The following is a 20,500-nucleotide window of genomic DNA, read 5'->3' as shown; positions in this document are numbered from 1 at the left end:
AGACAGAAAGCGCACGCAAGACAGAGAGCCACACCCACCAACTTACAGAGCCCCGCCTACCAACTCTAAGACCATAGGATATGCATGCATTTAGTGTATAAATGGATATGAATAATCGCATGTAAACGATTCACCAAAATCTGTTGTATGTAAACGATACTGTTTAAAACGTTATTCTTTTTTCATCAGAAAACCCAGTTTCCACGTCTACCTGTATTAGTTTAAATGGCACTTTTACCACTTGCAATAGAGCGGATGCACTGACTTATCGTATCGACTGGGCAACACAGTGAATGCGGCGTCTATCTATATATGTCTATGTTTTCCGTAGCCTGCTACAGGAAGGTACTCTTTCGACCATTGGCACTGGTTTCACTCCTTGCTATTTTTGTTATACTGCGACGGTGGTTTCCCAAGTCTTTGTTATACTGAATTCCTTTCTTACCGTTTTCTGTTGCTATTCTTACATCGCCGTATGTTACGCCGGGCTTCGGCTAGTTGTACATATATAACATCTAATTGCTCATAGTCACTATTATTTTCATGCATTGTTTAATACTCTACAAGTGATTAAACCTTCCATTATTTACTAGTTGCTAAAGATATAGGCAATAATAATTAGCAGAAACAATATTAATGCAAAATATAAAACTTTGCTATATACAGTGAGCACAAACAGAAGGTGATTTACAAAGTAATCAATAGCAATCAAAAATAGGAACTCTTCACCATAATTGATGGTTGTTCACTGTACTGAATAGTGCAAGCACTAAAGCAGCCATTTACTTATCTGCACTTGTACAGAAACTCTTTAAAAATACTTGTGTCAAGCATACATTTGAATTCATATATTACATTAAATGGCATACCCTTATAAATAAATCAAGACATCTATGACAACATAAGCAGGTGAATTTGCTGTATGCTGTAAAACATGTTAATTCAAGGAAACTACCATTCATCACTATACTGAAATTTCAACTTTCATTGTTCAACTAACAATAAAAAATGAGAATGAGAGTAATAAAAATCATTACAACAGCAAAATTAACAGGAAAGCAACAACTATGAACATTGGGTTGGAATAGTCATCTTGGAGGTCTTCGATAACTTATGTGACCACTATTTTTAGCCACCACTGCTTGACAGTTTTGCCACAAAGTGACAGTTAGTTTAGAAATCTGTTGTGGAATGATATCCCACTCCTGGAGAGTGGCATGAGGAAATTGATGGCCATTAGCTCACTGATCCAGATATTCCAGAGATTCAGGGCATCTCAAAGATCTGAAGTACCCTAATACACAAACAAATAGGGGGGCAGGCACCATATGTGCATGGCAGTGATGGACAAAGCAGTCACGTCATATACCTTTGGGGTCTGTAACACATCAACATGTGTCCACAATCACTGTTCGATGTTGTTTGTAGTAGCAGGGCTTGCTTGTTCGACTCCCATTGCTTCAGATACCCTTGACCCCCAACCAGAGGCGTCTGCGACTGCAATGGTGTCAAAAATGCTGCGAATAGCAGGATAACTGGCATTGCATTGTGTGTTCAGACAGGTTCCTATAAAATTTACTACACCATGATAAATGGTTTTGTTTATAGGGTGCCACAGCAAAAGGTTCATGGAGGAATGCACTTTGCAGCACCATATATGCCCAGCACTAAGTGTTACGGTGTGGGGTGCCATTGGGTTCCACACCTTTTTCACGTTAAGTCTACTTCCTAGCAGCTGAACTGTAGGAATGAAGATTGTATTTATTCATTATTGTTGAAATACAAAAGCAAAAACTGTAAAAACAAAAGTTTGCAGTTTGAAACGTTTTGAATTATTTAAAATTAGCCAACCTGCGGCGTACCATACGCCACATAATCAGGCCGGTTTTTTAATGATTTTTAAGCACAGGGAGAAAATTAACATTTGAAAAATCGGTAATGTAATAAATCAGCAAGAAAAACAACATTGTAACAATGCACGGAACGAACCAACACACAATCGTCCGTGACTGAAAACTGGCGGACCGCCATCGCTCATGTGCCCACCTCCAACTCGTCACTTGAGTCTTTGTCGTTTTTGCACAGTCCACATGCACGTGTGACTCACGTAGACTTTTCATTGCTCTGTGCGGTTTTGGCTGCTTTTCTATATATAATCCACCAAGACACCCAACCACGGTAGTAGCGCAAATTGCTGTATGTAGCGTGTAAAACAGTTTGCTATGGTGCACACGGTCATGCGTTGTAACCGAAAAACTCGGTTTTTAAAGAATGCTTACTTCATTGTGTTTTAACATCAGTTGTAAAGGATTGTTTTAAGGATACCCCTCGCAAACCGTTTTACACGCTGCATATGGCAATTCACCTCCGCGAGAAACATGCCTCTATGAACAATCAATGTGGCTTGGAGATGCATGTGGGCTCTACGACAGACGAATATAAATGATGCCGTTTTTTCTGTGTCGTCGTGTCCGAATTGGTGGGCGTGGCTCTGCGAGTTGTCATCGTATCTAATGGTCTTGGAGTTGGTGGGCGTGGCTCCTTCCTGCGTGCGCCATAGGTGTCTTACTTGTCGGCGGCTTAGTGAATCCATGCCCCTTCCGGCATGCTTTCCATGGGTGTCTTGCCTTAGTGAATTATATATATAGAATTTTAAATTCCCATATAATATGCAATAGAGCAAGATTAAATCTCCTGCATTTCTAACCATCATGGTAAGAGATATTTGAGGATACGCAGTATATCTTGGATAAGCCACACTACTTGCCAGTCACCTCAGCATAATATTCAGTAGTGAGATGATTTAGATAATTCTTAAAAAAAGTGATATATAAGCATGTTGACTTACCTTCAGGTGTTGACAGCAAAAATATTTGCTATTTAAAAAACAGCTTTTTTAAACATATGACAGCACCATGCAAAGACTTTAGTATACTGTTTTAGAATATTTCAGGCCGGTCCTATTTTGGTCTGGGGCATTTCAAGGTTTGTTCACTCATTTGCACTTGAATTTTACTACTACTATTTATAGCTCCAACTGTTCTAATGACCCTGTTTAGTGTGTTGTTGTTTTGAGTTTTGCTTCATGTTTAGGACATTGAGTTTACTTATTGAATTTTGGATTACCTTTTTTGACATTTTGTGTGTTTTGGATTTTGCCTTTTGGTTTGTGATTTTGAAGGATGTTTGCTTTTGTTTTTATTACTTTGATGTGTGCTCTCCTGCTTGAATTGTGAACTTTTTCTTGGATTTCTGACCTTAATAAAACAAATATGTTATCTTAATATGTCTGCTTCCTAAACAGTTTGCTGTTGTGATCAAATTTTTTTTTTAAGTTCAATAAGCACAAAAACAAGCAACAACATCCCATTCCTCCCATGGCACCCAACTTCCATTCTCTACCAAATTGCGCTGTAAAAAGGGTCCATATAGGGAAAATTTTTCTGATGCAAATGCAGACAGGTGAGAGATGCCAGACAGACACAATAAGCTCCAGAGGAGAAAAAGGAATAAAAAAGGGTAAAATTAAGGATTAAGATTAGTGGCATGGAGCAGACCATCATGCCAACCATCTTTGAAGCAAATGAAGAGCATCTTGCCACTTCTTCATACCGGAACCAAATGGTCTATGATAAAAGCTCAAGTAAGAATAAATTAAAGAAAGAGGATTTCCAGAAATTTACAAAGAGTGAGTCAGGAGGTTTCCAGCAAAAGATGGCAAAGTTGGCACCCAGACAGAATAATCTCCTGCATTCTTGTTTTTCTGTACCTGGTCAACCATCCTCTATAGAGCAACCTCAATCATGTGACTGTGTATAACAAGCATTACCATACAGCATAACTGGATCCAAGGGTACAGAAGCAGACTGTAGAAGAAACACATTATTATTCAGAAGGGATTGAGGTTTATTGTGAAGAAGAGGATGAAAAAGACAGGAATTTTAGCCAAAAATACCATGAAGTAAAAATGAAAATGAGCAACCAAAGCCAAATGAGAAAGGCAAGATTGACAGTTGAAGAGCAAAACATTCAAAGCTGGAGGACCAAAACTACCACAGAGGGTTAACCTTAAAGTGTGATTAAGTCCATACCTTTGCATGGCATCACATGATATCACAAGCACAGTGATGCAGTTACAAGACTAGCGTTCAGACATTGCGCAAATAGTGAAAATCAAGATGGTAAAAATAATGACATTATTTTTTCCATTCAAAACAAAAAACAAACAAACTTTTATATATGCAAAAACTTACATGAATGCAAAAAATACATTTAGAATTGAGAGTATACTACAAAACGAATGGTTAAGGAGCAGAATCCCAGCCTATTCCTGACAAAAGTTAAATGTTTTTAAAACAAATCAGAATTGTGTGGCCTTTCTCAAAATGTAATTTTTTAGCAGTGTACATTGTGCAGAATTTGCTTTTCTTTTCACCTTGGCTGCTTTTTGCTATCTTCCCTATCCATGTGATCCCAAAGCTAGTTATATTAGAGCCGTGGCTGTGAGGTGGCCAGTGTTATACTGCAAATTTCTAATCCAAGTAGGTCTTAATTGTGTCTGAAGTGTGCTTAGAGTCATTAATTGGTGTGGACAGAACAATCTGGAGCTAAACACCTTCAACTGTGGAGATGACAGTGGACTTCAGAAGGGATCTCCCACAATTTTACCTCCTCTTCCCACAACTTAACAATAATGTGTAATTTCTGGAAATCTTTAGGTTTCTGGGATCTGTAATCACACAGGAATTGGAATGAAGGACTAACATAGATTCCATCATAAAAAAAGTCAGAAGAGAGTGCAATCTAACACAGAAGATGCTGATTCAGTTCTACACAGAAATAATTTGGTCTGTTCTAACTTCAACCATTATATTGTGGTTTGGATCAGCAACTAAACATGACAAGAACTCCTTTCAGGATCTGCACTATTCCATAGCATATCCTAGTTATAAATTGACTGTTGGTTTTGCACACTGAGGATCTTTTCTAGATTTTTGATCTCCTACTAGTTGACAATAGGCTAGTCTATACTTATTCCTTATCTCCTAATTTCATTTCTTTTCAAAACTGTTGCTACTATATGCAGACAGTACAATATTTCTATTTCTATATGTGTGCTCTTATAAATCCAGGTCTGGTGCATTGTTAGTCAAAGCCTCTGTGGTACTCTAGGCATGGTGGCTGGGTCCCCTTCTCTGTCCATACCCTGTACATATGGAGTGCACACCGTTTGATTTACCATAACTATGGTAAAACTGAGGTGCCCATAGTGGTGAGCACATGCCACTTAACTTTCATAAACGGCTCCCCTCAAGTGACAGCGCCCTAGGCAGCTACCTATGTCACCTAATGGATTGACTGGTTCTGGTCTGATATTAAATACATGACAACACCTTATTTAATCTTTAGTTTTTAGAACTTCTTACCTAGTGACAAACAATACAACCACTGCCTGGCAGCATATGAATAATGTAAGTCAGAACAAAAAAGTAAAATTGCATTGCAGTTGCTCAGATGTATGTTCCTGCAGGAGAGAATGGTAGTTCTATTTGAGGTTGTGTTGTGAGGTCAGGGTCATATTGCACAGGGCACACAATGAACATGAATAGTTCACCCCTCACTTTTTTCAAGACATGAGCAGCTGGAAACAATAGGATAAAGGCACAAAACAATGATTGAATTGCACTTCAGTTTTTTGGCTTGCTCGCTGAACAGAGCAGCTTTGGCCAAGTGTTTTTCTAAGCTAATGTTATTATAAATGTGAAACCATAGAGCCTCTAGAGCAGGGGCACTCAACTCCAGTCATGGAGGTCCACAGTGGGTGTAGGTTTTCTGTCTCATTTATTTCAAAACATTGTATTAACATAGATACATTATGATGTGCATACACAGATTTAAATGGAAACACATTAGAACATTAGAACAATCTAGACGAGAACAGGCCATTCAGCCCAACAAAGCTCGCCAGTCCTATCCACTTGTTTCCTCCAAGAAAACATCAAGTCAAGTTTTGAAAGTCCCTAACGTCTTACTGTCTACCACACTACTTGGTAGCTTATTCCAAGTGTCTATCGTTCTTTGTGTAAAGAAAAACTTCCTAATGTTTCTGCGAAATTTACCCGTAACAAGTTTCCAACTGTGTCCCCATGTTCTTGATGAATTCATTTTAAAATACAAGTCTCGATCCACTGTACTAATTCCCTTCATAATTTTAAACACTTCAATCATGTCACCTCTTAATCTTCTTTTGCTTAAACTGTAAAGGCTCAGCTCTTTTAATCTTTCCTCATAATTCAACCCCTGTAGACCTGGAATCAGCCTAGTCGCTCTTCTCTGGACCTTTTCTAGCTGCTATGTCCTTTTTGTAGCCTGGAGACCAAAACTGCACACAGTACTCAAGATGAGGCCTCACCAGTGCATTATAAAGGTTGAGCATAACCTCCTTGGACTTGTACTCCACAGATCGTGCTATATAACCTAACATTCTGTTAGCCTTCTTAATGGCTTCTGAACACTGTTAGGAAGTTGATAGCTTAGAGTCCACTATGACTCGTAAATCCTTCTCATAAGGTGTACTCTTGATTTTCCACCCCATTGTGTATTCAAACCTAATATTTTTACTTCCTATGTGTAATACTTTACATTTACTGACATTAAATTTCATCTGCCACAAATCTGCCCAAGCCTGTATGCTATCCAAGTCCTTCTGTAATGATATAACGGATTCCAAATTATCTGCTAATCCACCTATCTTGGTATCATCTGCAAACTTAACCAGCTTGTTACTTATATTCCTATCTAAATCATTTATATATATTAAAAATAGCACCTAGCACTGACCCCTGTGGAACACCACTCTTAACATCCGCCAGTTCTGACAAGGTTCCTAGCACCATCACCCTCTGCTTCCTGTGTCTGAGCCAATTCTGCACCCATCTAAAAACATCACCCTGAACTCCCACTTCTTTTAACTTGATGCCCAACCTCTCATGTGGCACCTTATCAAATGCTTTCTGAAAGTCCAGATAAATAATATCATAAGCTCCACTTTGATCGTATCCTTTTGTTGCCTCCTCATAGAATTCCAACATGTTAGTAAAACATGACCTCCCTTTCTGAACCCATGCTGACTGTTCAGAATAACTCCTGTCCTTGCCATGTGTTGCTCAATCTTATCCTTAATAATTCCTTCCATTAATTTTCCTGTGATGCATGTTAAGCTTACTGGCCTATAGTTGCTTGGATCTGCCCTGTCACCCTTTTTATATAATGGGATGATATTTGCCATTTTCCAGTCCTTGGAATCTCTCCAGTGCGCAGTGACTTCCTAAAAATATGTGTCAAGGGTTTATATATGTACTCACTAGCCTCCTTAAGAACACGAGGATAAATATTATCTGGGCCTGGTGATTTGTTTGATTTCATCTTATTTAATCTGAGCAGCACTTCTCCCTCTACAATTTCCAAATCCCTCAGTACCTCCTTAGTAGTTGCGTTTACCTCTGGGAGGTTATCCACTTGCTCACTTGTAAACACCTCAGAAAAATGTAAGTTTAGGGCATCTGCTATTTCATTGTCTGTATCTTTTAATTCCCTTTACTATTCCTGATGAACTTGACCTCCTCCTTAACTGTTCTTTTACTACTAAAATACTGAAAGAATCTCTTGGGGTCTTCTTTCGCCTTATCTGCTATATTCCTCTCCAACTGTCTTTTAGCCTCTCTGATATCCTTCTTAATGGTTGCCCTCATGTTCTCATACTGCTACGATTCTCTTTGCAGTCATTAGTCTTATATGCCTTATACAGCAGTTTTTTCCTTTGCAACTTCTTTTTTAAATCTTTATTAATCCATCGTGGAGTTTTTTAGTTTCCTATTAATTCCAAATTTAGGTATGTATCTGTCCTGCATTACATGTAAAACATTTTTAAACCTGTTCCACTGCTCCTCGACTGTCTCCACATTTAAAAGCTTATCCCAGTCTATCCTACTTAGACTTTGTCGCATCTGCTCAAAATTAGCCCTACCAAAGTTCAACTTAACAATTTTAGTCTTTGCATTTGTACAAAATACTGAGAATTGTATTACATTATGGTCACTTGACCCTAGTGGTTCAATCACCTCTACACCCTCAATTCTATCCTGATTATTACAGAATACTAAATCCAGACAGGCTTCACCCCTTGTTGGTGCTTTAACATGCTGTGTTAAAAAACAGTTGCTGATTACTTCTAAAAACTCCTGCTCTTTTGCTCCTTCATCTGCAAGGTTATCCCAGTTAATATTTGGATAATTAAAGTCCCCCATGACTATAATATCCCCCTGTAAACTTGCCTTTTTGATATTACTAAAAAGATGTGTGTTGAAATTACGGTCTGAATTGGGTGGTCTATAACACACTCCTAAAATAAGACCTTTTCCCTAATATTTTCCAGGCGAAGCCACATGTCCTCACTAAGATGGGGCTCATCATCCAACTGAAGATGACTTACATTTAAACCCTGTTTGGCATAAACAGCAACCCCACCTCCTTTTCTGTTCTGTCTATCCTTCCTAAAAATGTGTATCCCTCTATGTTACACTCATCCCCATCTTTGTTATTTAGCCAGATTTCCGTTATTGCTATAATATCATAATTATGCTCTGCTACATACAACTCCATTACCTGGAGAACTGGTGATTCCTTTGTCATCTGCACCTCAGTATTAACTGATGTCTGGATAAGAAAACAGGCAATGATTTAAATCTTAATGCAGCTATTTAAAACTAAAATAGGCAATTAAGGATTCTGAATCATAACAAACGAGTTCTAAGCCCAAAAATATATGGTTTTAGTAGTAAATCAATGGATTCTAATTAAAAATGTGGTTAAAGCAAAAACCCACAGCCACTGCAAACCTCCAAGACTGGACCTGAGTACAGTACTTCTGTTCTAGAGTAATGTTGAATTAAAATGTTGCTTCCTGTGTCCCTCTTTATCCTAAGAAAACATGCACGGCTTTTCAAGCAGTTGTTCATCATCTACAATCTCCCCTATTCTGAAGTGGTATAGAGTTTTTATTCAATAAACATTCATTTGTCTTGATGGATAAATGAGTGGCCTGAGTTCTTAAGGCCACTAAACCTCTTGTCATTTAAAATGGGTATATGATTACATGGTTAGAATACACATTCCAGGATGTGTTTTTCCCCTTACTTATTAATGTTGGGTTTTATTATAGCTCAATCCACAGGTGCTATTGCATATATGGAGAGATGAATGGATGTGACACATTGTGAACTACTAGACCAATAACTAAACAGGTCAAAATTATATTTTAATTCATAATGTATTATGCTTGTGTTATAAATAGTTAAAATACAATTTACAAAATAAGAGTCACCTGCCCTGAAACTTCACATACTATGCTGTTTATGGTTTATATGTTTATAATTATGCTTAGTCTATAGTTAACCTCAAATATGCTTATTATAAACAATTAATAAACACTATATAAACAAAAGCATACCAAAATATGTAATACAATATATACCAAAATATGTAATACAATGAACATAGCCTGAAAAAGGCAGTCAAATTTAACTTTGTTATAGAGTTCCTGGCTGTTAAGCCAAGTTGAAAGAAATATTTAAACAAGTGCTAAGCAGCACACGACCAGATTACCAAGTAGATAACATAGAAATTAGCCAATGTGTTTCTATACCCTATTTGTCTTTTCTTTGATCTTGACTATAAATTAAGTGAAAAATAATGCAATACATTTTTACTTGGAGTTAAATCTGTGACATGAATTAATTTTAATCAACACTTCCATATGCACTAGAAAACATTCATTTTGTATAAAGAAAAGAGATTTGTAATTTGTGTGATTTGCTATACTAAACCATGCTGACTAAAGTGGATGCTGGAGAAGAACAGTTCTTGAAGGCTTCAGTCAATGCCACACTCAGTCTGTGATTAAGTATTCATCTACCCATTATAAAACCTGTTTAATCCATTCATAGCCACCAGAACCAAAGCCTACCCAGCACTGTCACATTCAAAAAGGAAATCAACCCTTGACAGATTGGCAATGTCAGTGGCTATCACTTGTAAGCTCTATGACTTAATCCAATATCCTATTTTTTTATTAACAATGGGTAGAAAGATGTTCTATCATCTTTATAGATATTGTAAAGAAGGGCATGAATTGGCTAGCATCCTGGCTGAGATCCATATAGTTTATTTATCCAGCTGGGAGGCCCTAATCACAGATGGACAATATACATAGATGGGCATATTGGCAGGGATGGTTACTGTTTCCTTTGTCTGTAGTGATTTCAGCATAATGAAAAGACAGAGGGAAACTGCCTCCTGAGGACATGGGTTCCCCCAATACACTAAATGGCATCACCCCTACTGCAAGGATCCCATTCAGACACCCACAGGGCTGCTTGAAAGTTGTAGTTTTGGAGGATATCCCGTTGGGGTCCACAGCTGCCACTAGGGAGTGTTGATGGGAGGAGACACCCCTGTCAGTTGGAGGTTCCACCTGACCTGGAATTGCTTCCTGAGTGCAGTGCTAACATGCTGAAGTACTCCTGAGTCCAGCTTAAAAGGTAATGTTCCACCTCACCCAAATGAGTCAGAGTCGACTGATGAAGGACAAATCTCACTTGGGGTGGAGGCAGTGGAGGAAAAGATAAGAAAAGAAAGAAAGATGGAAAGAACGAATAAAGGAACAAAGCGAGATTACTGTATTTAGTGCTTTTTAGAAAAGGTATTACATGTAATAAAAGACTCATTCTAAAACCGGTACTGCTTGTTGTGTATGGTGTTTGGGGTCTGAGACACCCCCTACAGGCCACTGTATACTAATGGAGACCTATAACACTATTTACCACATCAAGTCACAAGTCTATATACAGTATATCTTCTTATATCTGGTATAAAACACATAATATTTCAGCATATTTTATATATACACCTTTACTTTTCCATTTGCACTGGACACTATTTAAAATCATTTACAAGTACTTCTGTTCTAGAGTAATGTTAAATTACAAAGTTGCTTCCTGTGTTCTTCTTTATCGTAAGAAAACATGCACTGGCAAAAATCATGTACAGTATATATATTGTCACACATGCACGCATGGGAGGCAGCTAAATGGCCTAAATGAGAGTAATTCCCCACCAGACCAGGGGGTGGCGGAGTGCGCTGACTCTTTTTCTCACTTTCCTCAAGATCGTTCACGGGAAATTCTGCCTGTCCCCACTTCTGTTTCCGGCCCTTGGATAACGTCACTTGCGGTTCCGGCTATAAAGATGTCACTTCCGGCATCGTGGATGACATCATTTTCGGTATAGAACCTATGGAAGAAGAGCCTTCAAGTTCTGGCCCTTTTGATGATGTGACATCCGGGTCTGAGCCTATGGAAGAGGACCCTTCTGCTTCCGGCTTTGATGACTTAATTTTCCTTTCTGGCCTTTAAAGCTGCCATATTCAAACTAACTCAGCAGTTTGATCTTGGACTCTGATCTGTGCACGACAGTGTTATCTAAACACCCAAAATACAAAGTTACATTTTTACTGGCATAATTTTAAGGCAAATTTAAAAAGAAGAAAGAACAGTTAAGCAATACATTGGATATACTGTAAAGCAAGAATTAGGTACTGAAGAAAATAATGACTGAATCAAAAATCTGACACCAACATATCTCTTAATACTAAACTCACTGATCTCAGGTACAGGTCAAGCTGCTGATACCAAGAACAGAAGGATTATTTTTTAAAGTTAAGCTAGTATTAACAGTCTTACAAAAGAACAGAGCACAAGCAAAAAAGAAAAATATAAAAACAAATTAAGAAATTTAGTATTATTCTAAACATAACAGGAGCCTTACAAAAAGACTGAAAAAAAAAAATTTAAACCTAGGCCTCAAGCCAAGACCAAATAGTTAAATCAAAGAACAGGAGAATTAACAAGGAAATGGATAAATTAACTCCTACATGTAACTGAACAAATCATTAAGTTCATGAAGACCAAAAAGTGTCACAGCGTTTGATTTGAAAATCCAAAACGATTGTCTCTTCAGTAATTGGATAGCATAATCATCCCTCACAGTAGATTACCAACCACTGATATCGTTTACATTAAATATCAGAGTCCATTATCTGCATTTTCAATGAAGTGACAGGATTAAGGGTGTTTAATTAGTTAAGTTCTTATGTTATTCTCATGGTCAAAGATCCTACTGCTAGGAGACCATGCTGTTTTGTAAATATAAAAATAAATGGTTGAAACAGCATACTGTATCTTTTGTATTACTTTTATGTTCTCTGTAAAATCTATATTGACAAAAAAATGTACTTTTAACAGGATTCATATAGAAATTTCAGCAGCAGTTACATCTAAGAGGGTGGTAAAATCTGGGTTACTGCAGTAGATTATTTTCATTGACTGTGAAAGACTCTCAAGTCACGTGGAGGTAATACACTTCTTTCTGATATATTTGTGATTTGTCTCTCATATCACCACTCACAGTTGAAAAGTAAGCTTGATTAATGAGACTGCTCTCCATCATCTTTGATATTTCAACAATAAACTAGGATTATTCAAACTTTTGTATTACATTTCTTGAAAAACCTAAGGCTTTTTATTTTTAACAGTGGTGTGTATTAATTATATTACTTCAGTAACTCTTTTTGTGTTTTTGAATGATATCCAAATATAATTTGAACTGTCACAGAAGGCTCACTTTCTCTAACTGAAATGCTTTGCTGTTTAAAAGTATTAGTAACAACAAACTTGGTTAATCTGTTTTGAATTACATTTGAATACATGGCCTGAAAATCTGCCTGTGTATTTTCAACAACTATTTGTACTGGTTAACCCTGAAGATAGCTACAATAGCTGAAGGTTTCAACAATAGATACCAGAGGATGGCATTCCACCGGAAAGCTAGTCTAAAGCTCCCAATAAACCTAAACACATGTCTAACAACTCTGAGAAGAAACTGGAGTTTTCAAGGAAAACCCATATAAATACATTGTCAACATGCACTGTTAAACATAAGGCACTAAAAGAATAAGAAAAATGAAAATCAAAGTACTGAAGTGCATCATTTCTCCACACTATTCCACCATAAAATACTTAGACTTTAATTGTAACATGGAATAGTGGTTAAAACCAATTAAACTGAGCATATCTCATGAACATATCTAAGCTATAAACCACTTATGAATAATATAACAATATAACAAAACATTATAGTAATTGCTAATATTAGCAGGATCTGTCCACTATTGCAGTCATTATAGAGTTTATTTGCAAAAATCATAATAAAGAGGAGGATTTTTATATTTATAATAAGTTTAATGCTACTCAGCTGTATTTCTGCAGGGTATGTACAGAAATGAGCCCTTCTTATCTCTTTGCTTGCTCGAGCTTCTTTTTGACATTGCAACGTTTCTTTTGTCTTTGGACTTTCCCCTTTATTTGCTTACCTTTCTTTGTTGTTCCTCTTTCTGTCTACTTTGGTCAGTAAACGACTTTATCTTAACTAAACTGCCTCAAAAAATCTTGCAAGTTTATGCTTACACTTGTGTGTGAGTGCATGTGTAACAGAATTTTGTAGCTAATATGGATGATTCTAACTTCAATAAACTACTTGAAAAACAGAGTTATCTTTAATCAAATGTTTCAAAACTGTTGTCCACATTCGCCTTGGAATGTTTTCTTCCATTCAGAAATAAAACTGAAATAGGAGCCAGTCAGACAACCCCATATATACTGGTTTCCTGTAACTCAAACTATGTCACACTATTTGCAATATCTACCCTAAATAATTCCGGCATCAGCCTATAATATACCAGGACATGCTTTTCTGAATAATTTAGGCCGCACAACAAACATTTTACTTAATAATGTGCAAATATGTGATTAGTTTTATTTTCCCAAAGATTAGAATATAAAAGGACAATAACAAGTCTTCTAAGCATATAATGACTGATGCAGAGAAAAACTGACTTCTTAAAAGCTAGGAATGACATTATTTATTTATTTATTTTTAATTTTTTTTACCTGAAATGGAAAGTGCCTTTCAGGAATCGCATTTTCCTCTGGAATTACAGTCTCCACAAACCTAATTTTTTCAACATCAACAGAGCCCTTCAAACTTTTTCTTTTCTGTAAACAAACAAGTAAATATCAATTAATATTACTGAAGCCACATAATAATTTCATTCTTCTCTGTAGCCTTGTGGCACTGCCACATTTATTTGTGAAGACAGTTTAAGACAAGGGTCTGCAAAGTTAGTCCTGGAGTACCATGGTGGCTGAAGGTTTTTGTTTCAACCCAGTTTTGTAATGACAAGCCATTTATTGCTGTTGAAGCACTTGTTGCTTATATAATACTATTATCCTTAATTTTAGTTGTCTCACTTTTTAGTATTCCCTACTCTTAATTGTCTATTTTAGTCTTAAACAGCAATTAAAAGCAATTATCTATCTCACTTTTTTCCATTTATGCATCTGTGTATTCATCATGAACCATCTGCTTTAATAAAATATTTGGAAGGAAACTGAAGAGAAAAAAAGTGAATGGCTGATAATTACTATTCCGTTTTAAGTTACAAGTCATGTGATGATATCTTTGAAAAGGAAAAAATCTCCGGTATAAGAATGACCGGACAAGTCAAAATAAAAACACTAACAAGCCATAAAATTAAATAAAATCTGTAACTGGCAAGGAGTGGTTTCTAATTAAGCAATCAAGATGGAACAAAAACCTGCAGCCAGTACAGCTCACCAGCTGGACTGAAATTGTAGACTCCTGGTTTAAGACATTCACACATTTCTGAAGGATTAACTAGAAAATAATTATACAATATTAAATATTATAGGTCAGCGAGTTAGATGTGAATAATTACTTGTTACAGTTACTATTACTAAACATATCATTTAACAAAGAAAATAACATGGACTCATCTATTTATGTCATATTAGTAGAAATGTTGTGAAAAAGGGAGTTTTAAGTGAATAAATTTCAAAGGTGCAGTTTGTCTTAAGTAAAATAATTAGACCTGCATTAAAATATTCTGTATGTCATATGTGACTCTCTTTATCCCTTGGCAAAAAAAGGGTTAATATTAGCAACATACATCTTTTTCTGGATCATAATCATAGTAAGACAGCTTTTCCGTGGTGAGAACAAACTGCCTTTCTTTGTAGTTCAAAGGAGAGGTTTTCTTTTTTTGCTGAGAGCGTTTAAGGAGCACTTCTTCCAGAATATTATTTTCTGCCATTGCTGAATTTTGAAGCAATCTAAAGTGAAAAAGACATAAAACCATTAGTAAAAAGAAGACATTTTCCAACATGTACAGTGACTAGACTTCAGTCTGCTGAAAAAGAACCCACCTCGGAGCAGCATTTATGTCACTGAGTATAAACTACAGAAAATATAATAGAGAGTCACATGTGAATAAGTGGGACATACTGAAAGTCTTGCATGATGAATATGGAAATCACTTCCTTGGTTGCTAATGTATTCATCTAAAGAACTACAACAGCTTTACATTCATGCATGTCTACTTATAGTGTAAACATCTTCACAAATAACAAACATGCTTCCAGGTTGAGATTTTGTTCCAATAAACCAGCATGATGAGCAGCTCTGAACAGAGACAGAGAGACATTTGAAATGTAATCTTTTTCTCAAACATTAAAACATACGATAAGCCCACTTGAAAAATGATATTTCCTCCAACCTCCCTCACAGTAATTATCATTCATTTTCTGACAGCTAAAACTTCCACTCTGACCACATAAAAAAGGCTGCTTTTTTCAGTCTTAATTTTGACTGTTATAGTATGTTAATAAGAAGCTCTGCTTTGCACAGTTGCATTATTTGTTTTGTTAGTATGTTAGATGTTCTTAGAGTAGTGATGCATCAGCATGTACCTAAAAAATGGTAAAGGTTGTATGTGCCACAAAAAACAAAGAAGTGTTTACTAATGCAAAGTTTGATTTTTAAACCTTTATCAGGTACATTATTTTCTAAAGATGAGAACTTACAGAAGACAAAGAGTGAAGAGGGAAAATAAATGAGGAAACAAAGTTAAGAAAGTTGGCTAAAAATGACTAGAGGCCAGAACAGGCGAAAAAGTACAAGCAGGTGTGAAGATGTGCAGAGCAATAGGAGTCTGTGAACACGACTTCAGTCTTTATTGCCGTTTTCAGTTATTTTTAAAACCTCAAAAGAGATATCAATGTGTTGATGATTAACTAAAAACTGTAAGAAATATGTCAGTATTGAAAAAGGTTTTTTTTTTTTTTTTAAAGAAGACTTCACTCTTTTGCCTGCCTCTCATATAGGAAATGGAAAGATAATATGAATGGGTATTTTTTATAATGCTCTACCCACATGATTAAGACATTAAATTATGCTGAAAAAAATATTAATTAAAAGTTGACAAGTGTGTGCAGAACAGATCTGTCCCTTATTGATATTATCCTGGAAACTAATTTTAGCCACTGTGACAGACCTTTAATTGATATTTGTTTGTGCCTAATTTTTGTAAGGCAGGTTATATTGTGCTAAATGCATTTATCTAAGGGAAACTGATTTTCAGTTAAAATAAAGTGTTTTCAGTCCATGAAATAACCGATACCACTTTCATAAGCTAGTGGAACCATTTCATCTACAGCAGACGTTCACTCACTTGCTTGCCTGAAGATAACTACAATCTGTGATGTCTTCTTTACTTCATCTTGTCATAATGAGAAAGGAAAGTGCACCTATAAACTGGAAAAAAAAGAAAAATTGTAAAGAAAAATTTACATACTGTATAAATGCAAATGTGTATATAAAAATCTTTTTGCAATAATAGAGTAACCAAATGACTCCCATAAAGAATAAAAATGGCCAGAATGAGCCTCAAGTTACAGAAATAATGGTGTTATGTAACAAAATTCTGCTTCCCTAACGAGTCTACCGGTCATACAGGCATTGCTCCAGTCTAGCAGATGGGATGTCTTGCTCAACATTACACCACTAAATACAAACAAAAAAAAAATACTCTTACTCTGACCATAATTCTCTCTCTATTTAGAAATGTCCAAACTACTTTCTCGACAGAAGGACTTTACCCAAACTCTTATTTGGCTATAGACAGGCAGAAAGATAGACCATTTTTGCTCCCTGAGGTGAAATTCATATGATCATCAGCTATTCAAAAGCAGTGCAGAGGTAAGTATAAGAGCAGGCAGTTTGGAGTCAGGGACTGCGCTATAAATTCCTAAAACTACAAGAGACTAGAAACTCATATTTATGCTGGTATGTCTGTAACCATGAAACATGACTTTGATTTAAATTTCTAGGCCTGACTTCATTTCAATGCAAGCTTCAAATCATTTTTGGGCCTGCCTGTACTCAATAACCAACTTAGGGGAGTCCATTTGACATTCTTCTAGTCCCCTGTGGCATTGTATTTAAACTCATGTCCCTCAGGGATTTCCTTTTGGGACACCTTCTAGTCTACACATGAATAAGTCACTGTGCCCTGGCAACACCTGCTTGCGCACTGCCTATAGGAGGGACTGGTTTCATCAGTATAGGTTCCTCTTTTTTCATATGATCGCTTTTTGAATCTTTCTGCTGCCACATGCTGTTTAGTTGCAGAATTGACCCTGGTTTCTATTTACCAATATATAATGTATCTTTTGGATTATATGTACAGTATGTAAAAATTGAAATAAGAGGAGTTCACACTTGTAGAAACTTAGAATAACACCAAGACAGTCAAAGGCACTCTAAATAAAAATGGAACCTTTACTAACAAAAATATTCACAGGAAAGAATAACAAGAAAAAAAAAAGAATGCAAAGCATTAAAATTAAAGGGAAAACAAGCAAATTCATATGGCCTCTGTGGGCCTGCTTCTAGAATTCTGAGAGCCCTGTCTACCAGGTTGGGGGACTTGTTCTCATACTGTCCCTGTTCAACTTGTGCCTTATACTCCTGTCAGTTAGGATTGTAATGATTTCATTTTTTTCTGCTTTGTAGAATCCATTGCAACCAATATTTTTCATTTTTATATTCATTTTAATTTTGTAATTATTGATGACACCATCATGCCATTTTTTGTGCTTTGGTTTTGATTGTGGGTGCCACTATTTTGTGTTTTTTCAGATCTCCACATCCATGTTGTTGTTATCAACAATGCCCCATTGTTATCATATAATCACTGTTTGCTCTAATGCATCACATCATTGCAGTGGTGCTATTTAACTTTGTGGCATGCTTGTCTTGGAGTCCAGAAAATTACCCAAACTCTCTTTGCCCCTCCACACTCAAATTGATTCTGACCATGACATGGATTTAACCAAAATTATGATGTTCTCCTTGGACACCAAGGTAGAACTCCCTTTAGCAGCTCCTGGTGTTCCTGGACCCCTGAGTTTGTTTCTCTTAAACACTGAGGTCTCTGCTCTGTTGATTCTGGTAAGGGTTTTGCCTCTAACAACATCTTGCCAGCTGGAAATCATCTGATTGTATACAAGTATACACATATTTATACATGGGGAGGCACAGTGATAAAATTAAAATTGTTACTGCTAATGCACAGCTTTAGGGACTAGGTGAAATGAAAACGTATAAAAAAAATGTTTAGGGTTGTTTTTGGCAACATAAATGCCAGGAGATATAAAAAATATTTTAAGAGCAAACAAAAGCATAGTCAGAAGACAGGCCTGAATTGAAATGAATCATCAGAATAGAATACTAAAACCAGTAAATCATAATAATTATTGTAAATGTGCTAACACCGAATCCTAGCTCTAACCCTAACACAGTCCCTCTCTCAAACCTTGGCATTTATTCAGTACAATGCTCAGAAGCATGCAGCTGCATGCTGCCATCATATACTGTATACAGTAGGTGTTGTAGTCTGATGACACAGTGAGCAATCATGTTACCTCTGTGTCACAAGACCAGCAAAAGACAAAGCAACTGTAAACAACACAGACACAGCCATGTAAAGACAGATATAAGTGGCAGCAATCATGTCAAGATGCAAAATGGCTTTGCTAGAATAACAACATTGTATAGAATATAAACAGAAATGAATACACAATGGATAAACATGGAGCAGATAAGCTCAGGGGTGCCTTCCACGCACACTTACAATACTGAAGTTCAAATCCACATAAGGTACGCTGAGTTCTTCCTACATTCCAAAGATGTACATGTTCAGTTAATTGGTGCTAAAACTGTCCCAGTGTAAGCGAACTTAAGTTTGTGAATGACTTGCCTTACACAATAAAGTTAAATATAACAAGGCACCACAGTAGTAGAAAATCTCCCATGCTCATAAATTATTTTGAAAACCTTAGTAAATTGTAACTGCTAGCAACTTTCTGAAGTATTGACAGAACTTCAGATATAATATTTAAAAATTAAAAGAATCATCTTATAAATGAGACTGTATTCTAATAACTCTGCACAGAAGTGTCCATTATTGCAATGCTTCTGCTTCACAGAATACTATTTTAAACAAGGCAACCATTTCCTGCTTTTTTTTAGCAGATATCATTCACCACCACTATGTGTTATCAGCACATTGCATGTAGGACAGATGAGCCGGTGCAGTCTAGTCAACATATGTCTTAAATTATTTGCATCAAAGTTAAAAATAATACTTATGTTTTAAAAATTCATCATTTTCCATCAAAAAAGACACAATAACAAGTGTGAGTTATCATTTCAGTGAAAGAATAGGGTTACTGTATATTAAAAAGTGCAGTGTCTCTCTACTAATAGATGAGTGGATATAAAATATACCAGTGAAAATCTAATGAAAAGGCCTGATCTTGAGGTCTTGGTGCTTTTTGCTTTTTTATACGGTCATAGGTTTCTCGTCCATTTGTTTTACTTCAACAAAAAATCATTATGTTGAGAATCTCACTAAGTTTTCCCTTTTTATTTCTTTACATGAAAAATGGAATACTAACACACTCAGTGGGAATATTAATTTCTAGTTGCTTTAGGCTGAGAATGTCTATAAACTCCTATGTAAGTAATGGGACAGATTACTTTAAATTACTCCCCCTCACTTATTGTAACATATCAGCAGCATAACACATGGTTGACATTTCATGTCTCTAGTGTCTCCTGTCAGCTCATAGCTGAGATATGAAATGCACTGTCAGTATATGCACTGAATTTCAGTACACACACAAACTGTTAGTTGTTAGTCATTTTCTTCCATTGGTGTACTAGGCAATGCAAGTATATATACCCTTTATATTAATATAGTAATAGACTCTTCCATTAAAGTAGATTTTTTTTTGTGTTATACTTGATATGTTTTTTTGTGTAATACTTGTTTTGTCTCATATCAAGTTATTCAGCAGTAATATATTAAGAAGTGCTACTAGGACTCCCTTATACCAACAGTGATATTACGTTATAATGCCTCACTCTGACTGTAAGCGCTCTTTTCAATTTTAGACATGCCACA

General features: G+C 36.2%; 1 protein-coding gene across 1 annotated transcript in view; it reads right to left on the bottom strand.

The window, feature by feature from the left end:
* Positions 1-20,500, bottom strand: part of btk (Bruton agammaglobulinemia tyrosine kinase) — an 88,667-nt gene that overhangs the window by 47,622 nt on the left and 20,545 nt on the right. Inside the window, exons 2-4 of the mRNA XM_039766019.1 lie at positions 16,703-16,785; positions 15,143-15,305; positions 14,064-14,168 (exon numbers count right to left, since the gene is read on the bottom strand). Coding sequence (XP_039621953.1) covers positions 14,064-14,168; positions 15,143-15,286 — 249 coding nt within the window. The 5' untranslated portion in view covers positions 15,287-15,305; positions 16,703-16,785. The remainder of the gene's footprint in view (positions 1-14,063; positions 14,169-15,142; positions 15,306-16,702; positions 16,786-20,500) is intronic.

This window comes from Polypterus senegalus, chromosome 10, assembly GCF_016835505.1.
Source record: "Polypterus senegalus isolate Bchr_013 chromosome 10, ASM1683550v1, whole genome shotgun sequence".
NCBI classification, from domain to species: Eukaryota; Metazoa; Chordata; class Cladistia; order Polypteriformes; family Polypteridae; genus Polypterus; species Polypterus senegalus.
The sequence above is the reverse complement of the archived record's forward strand: the minus strand, read 5'-3'. Positions and strand labels throughout refer to the sequence as shown.